Consider the following 5,047-nt stretch of genomic DNA (forward strand, 5'->3'; position numbering starts at 1 on the left):
TGTGCGTCCATGGCTCGGCCCCTCCACTGCAGCCTCTGTTTCCCATACGTGGTACCATGATTTTCGAGAGAGAGAGAAAAAAACAGAAGGACGAAGCAATGGGAGCAGATCGGACGGTTCACATTAGCCGCATCGTACGGCCCGGATGCAGCCGATCGAGGCTGCCGCCGGTCGACCGGCGCCTGGCACTAGCCTAAACCAAAACGCACGTGCAGTCGAGGGGGGAAAATGGCGTCGGTGAACAGTTGACCACTCGATCTATCCTCCTCGCTTTTCCTATTTCCACTCCACCACGCGGTTCGGGCGCGCTCCAACTCCCAGCTCCATAAACTCCAGATCCATAGGAGACGGCGCGCTGCTGCTCGTCCGCCGCCGGCAGCCCTCCCCACCGCCGCAACCTGCCTTGCCCCGCCTTGAATCGCCTTTTAACCGCCCGGCTCCCCCTTGTCTGCCGCCGGGCCCCTCCTTGTCTGCCGCCGTCCGTCGTCGACCACCTCGGCCGCCGTCTCCGACCGCCGGACTCCCTCCGCCGCGCTCCCTCCCTCCTCCGCCGCCGTCCCCGACCATCGGACCGCGTAGGCTGTGTGCCTTCTCTGCCTCCCCGACCACCTCGCATCTCAACTGAATCACAGTAGGTGAGTGAAAAAAATTCATTTTTCTCTGATTGGTATTTTGCTGTGATGTGTTATGGTGATGTGCTGCTGCCAGACTTGTGGATGGTATGTAGGATTGATGATGTGCTAGGGTGCTCATTTGGGGTTTGGGGGCTGGGGATTTGGGGTTTGGGGGCTGGGGATTTGGGGTTTCGAGTATCAGATCTCTGGGCGATCTGGTCCGGCGCTGGTGGTTGGTGGCGAATGCCGCAGGTTTTCAGTTAAGATCTCACGAGCTTGGTGAACCGTTCGGATTTTTTAGATTCACATCTGTGTGAAAGGTGGAAAATTTTCTGATCGAGATCTGATCCTGCTTACTCAAATCTCTAGGATCAGTGCAAATGTGTGGGCATTGTGTGTTCCGTTGGGAACCACATGATTACTTGATTTATTGGGACCAGGGGTTTAGTTTGTTCTTGCTTGCAGTTGAGTTGTGCGTCCAAGCTTGGTGTCGTCATGCCTGTGGAAACACTTAGCATTACGATTTGGTACAAGGATATGTGTAAGATCAAGTTCAATCCGTGTACAATATAGGTCTTGATGGGCCTGTTCAACCATCTAGATTAGCATGTTTCCTTAAACGGTGCAAAAAAATTCTGAGCATCTTGGAATACTTTCTTTCTTTTTCTTGCAATGTAAAGGTTGTGACAGTGTAAACCATCTGTCCTGCAAATTGCAGTTTGCATTTCAACAATAGTTGATGATAGTGTAGGATTCTAAATATTTTTCTCACATTGCATAATGGTAAATTTTATATTCTTGCCTTGATTCATCTAAGATCTAACTGAGTGGTGTTGGTTTCTCCGTCTCCATTGAGCAGGTCCCAATGTGCACCATATAGTGATTTGTCTCTATTAAATTGCTTATGAGATCAGTAAACTGCTATGGATATATGAAGCACAGCTGAAGAAGCCCATATTGTTTCATACCAGTGAATGATCAATATTTTGTCTGTTTCAGATCTTAGTGCCCCTAGAGATGGAAGGAAGAAAGACAGGTTTCTGGTAAACCCTGGTAAATATTCGTGGGAGGTCAGCAAGTGGCGCCCTGATTAAGACTGCTACAACACTTTGTGGTTCATCTCTAATTAGTGATGGCGAGAATGAAGATCCCAAAGCGTTATGTCATAGTATTGCTGACATTCATCTGCACAAATGTTTGTTACGTTGAGCGTGTGGGTTTCTCAATTGCGTACACCGTAGCAGCTGATGCAATCAACGTGAATCAAGCAAACAAGGGCCTGATACTCTCCATGTTCTATTATGGTTATGTTTTGTCACAAATTCCTGGTGGATGGGCAGCTCAGAGATTGGGAGGGAGACGTGTTCTGCTGCTGTCATTCCTGTTGTGGTCCTTGATATGCGGTCTAATTCCACTGGACCCCAACAGAGCAGTCATTCTGGTCCTTTCTCGCCTTTTTGTTGGTGTAGCACAAGGTTTCATATTTCCTGCCATTCACACAGTCCTCGCACAATGGGTGCCACCGCAGGAGCGCTCTCGCTCAGTGTCGTTAACAACCTCAGGGATGTACCTCGGGGCAGCTTGTGGCATGTTGTTTTTTCCAAGTCTGGTGAAGCACATGGGACCCCAATCTGTATGTTTAGTCGAAGCAGTACTTGGAGTAGCATGGTCTGTAATATGGTTGAAGTTCTCCAGTGAGCCACCTCGCACCGACCTTCCAAAAGTGGCAATGCCAAAAGTAGCATCTCGGGAGAAGATCAAGGCGCAGTCAGTAGGAGTTGTTGCACCTCGTACTGTAAAGATACCATGGCGAAGGATTATCTTCAGTCTACCTGTTTGGGCAATTGTCGTGAACAACTTCACCTTCCACTATGCCTTGTATGTTATCATGAACTGGCTGCCTACCTATTTCGAACTAGCCCTTAAGCTTAGCCTCCAGGACATGGGATCGTCAAAGATGCTTCCCTATTTCAACATGTTTATATTCTCCAACATTGGTGGAGTGGTTGCTGATCACTTGATTACAAAAAGGATCTTATCAGTTACCAAGACAAGGAAGCTCCTTAACACCATCGGGTTTGTTGTCTCGGCACTTGCACTCATGGCCCTCCCTTCATTCGGGACGCCCTCAGGGACTGTGATCTGCTCATCGGTGTCCCTTGGCTTTCTGGCTCTAGGAAGAGCAGGGTTCGCCGTGAACCACATGGATGTTGCTCCAAAGTTCGCCGGCATAGTGATGGGGGTTTCCAATACAGCTGGGACATTGGCTGGGATAGTTGGCGTCGGCCTCACGGGAAACATTCTGGAGGCTGCAAAGGCTTCTAACATGGATCTAACGAACTCGGAAACCTGGAAAACAGTCTTCTTTGTTCCGGCATACCTCTGTATTTTTAGTTCAGTCATTTTCTTGGTCTTCTCAACTGGTGAGAAGATTTTCGAATAGATGATGATTATTTTTGCCTGTTCTTTTCTTGTCATTTACGGGCGGCGAGGCAGGATAGAAACACGGGAATCTCACATGTATTTTATTCATTATATCTGTCAGATTTCAGAGCTCAGACTGCATCCCACACATATTAAGAGTTATGTTATGTTAGGAGGAATAACACTTGTCTAGTAAATTGTGTTATCTGGAATGATCCTATGACTCTGTTATTCCAACTGGCTGGTTGGCCTATTTACAACCAGTATTACGTTGTGTAATTTGCTGGGCATACATCATCTCTGTTTTACAAGTAATTTTCCTGGGTAGGAAATCATGTGAATTGTGCAGCAAGAAGTCAAGAATAGGAGAAGTACAGGAAGCCTGAAATATTATGGTCAAAGTAAGATTAAACCATATGCAAAGGTAAGATGAGGATACTATTATGTGCTAGTACTTATTAAGGCCTTTGCCTTGTTCTTCATGCATATGAATGTAAAAGAGAAATTTCAATGCTTTGAATCAAATTGATAAATAGTGGGATTTTTTTTTCCTGTAGCGTATGCAGTCTTCCTTTTCTGAATTTCTTTCTGTAGCACAGAGTTCAGACACGACTTGCTCTCTTATAGTACTTCCGTTCACTGAGGCACTAACCTAGTTGCTGATGGCATTACCACTTACAATATTTCCACCCCCAAAAGTACTGCTGCGAGCGCCGCCTTCATGCTTCGGTTAGTCCATGCGTTTCAAGATGCCTCCCATTCCTAATGAACTACAGATGCCTCCCATTACTAATGCAAGTATTGAGCAGGAGAAGGCATTGCATCCTTATATAAAGGCACGCGGCATAGGCCGAGAGTGTTCCCCTCTTTTCTGAAAAATGTATATGAAGACACATTTACAAGAAAAATAAAGTTGAAACATATGTGTGCTTCAACTCAACGGTGGCTGCGGTGGCTCATCTCACAAAAGCAGATGAGAGATATTTCTTGAACGATGCAGATGAGGTGAAAGTAATGAGTAAAGTAATTGTTGGCCCAACTTATTACAAGTACCATAGGAGGTTTTGGGTGAATAAAAGCTTTCATTACGTTGGGCCAACTTTTTTTTTTTGAAGTGGAACACCGTGCATTCCATTAACTAGTGGACGCGACTAAATTGTCGGCCAAAGCTACCCTCTGATATGCAAAGTTTAAGCATTCATCACTTGAGATGGACAACTATAGTGATGAGCCAAATTTTTACATGCGACAAGAGAAGGTGTCACCTGTCAATGCCATTGTCGGTGTGCAAAAAAAAAGTCACCTTTGGTGAAGTGGTATGGCCACAATGGGCCATGTTGCTACTATTCCCTGTCTGAGTCGGGGAATAGCAGGCAAACACACGCTCCCTATGAGAGAGCGCCTGCTATATGGTCCGGCTCATTCTTGTTTCCTCCCCACCGGTTTTGGTTTCTAGAACCTTCTCTGAACCAGTTTTTTTTTTCTATTTTCTAACATGTTTTGCCTTTTTTCTATGTTTTTTTTGCTATTTGGTATTTTTTTTGTTTGTCAGTTTCTTCATTTCTATTTCTATTTGGTTTTTGTTGTTTTTTGTTTTTGATTTTTCTTTCATGATTTTTTTTAAATGGAAATATTTTTGGAATGGAGAATCTACCGTACGGGCACCCTTGGCACGTGCTCGGGCTCGGCGCCGTTGCTTAGCTGAACTCTCACAGGGTTCCAGTGCGGTAAAAATCGCTGCAGCAGTCATAAGTACTGCTCTCAGCTGAAAAGGACGATTCGATTCATCAATGGGCCACTCACTGACTCTTGGGCCTCACTCCATAGCAGCACCGCCATTGCCCTTTTTTCATTAATCTTACTGGTTGGGCCACAATAAGTCGGGCATCACTTCTTCAAGAAGGCACAGGAGCCGATCTTCAATGTCTCAAAAAAAGGGACCCAATCTTCAAAAAAAAAGGCAGAGGTGCCAGCACTTGCTTTTGTATAATCTGGTACAGAATATTTAC

At 45.7% G+C, this 5,047-nt stretch overlaps 1 protein-coding gene across 4 annotated transcripts; it reads left to right on the top strand.

Moving 5' to 3' along the window:
- The first annotated feature begins 256 nt into the window (after positions 1 to 256).
- LOC123072358 (probable anion transporter 7) lies at positions 257 to 3,250 on the top strand. Of its 4 annotated transcripts, none has more exons than XM_044495919.1 (2): positions 257 to 635; positions 1,614 to 3,250. In XM_044495919.1, the coding sequence occupies exon 2, from the start codon at positions 1,747 to 1,749 to the stop codon at positions 3,055 to 3,057; it is 1,311 nt and encodes a 436-aa protein (XP_044351854.1). In that variant the 5' UTR covers positions 257 to 635; positions 1,614 to 1,746; the 3' UTR covers positions 3,058 to 3,250. The 4 variants fall into 4 exon arrangements, with proteins under 4 accessions (XP_044351854.1, XP_044351855.1, XP_044351856.1 ...); XM_044495920.1 differs by having other exon boundaries at positions 257 to 631; positions 1,474 to 3,250; XM_044495921.1 differs by having other exon boundaries at positions 257 to 631.
- The last annotated feature ends 1,797 nt before the right edge of the window (positions 3,251 to 5,047 follow it).

The sequence above is a fragment of the Triticum aestivum genome, chromosome 3B, assembly GCF_018294505.1.
Source record: "Triticum aestivum cultivar Chinese Spring chromosome 3B, IWGSC CS RefSeq v2.1, whole genome shotgun sequence".
NCBI lineage: Eukaryota > Viridiplantae > Streptophyta > Magnoliopsida > Poales > Poaceae > Triticum > Triticum aestivum.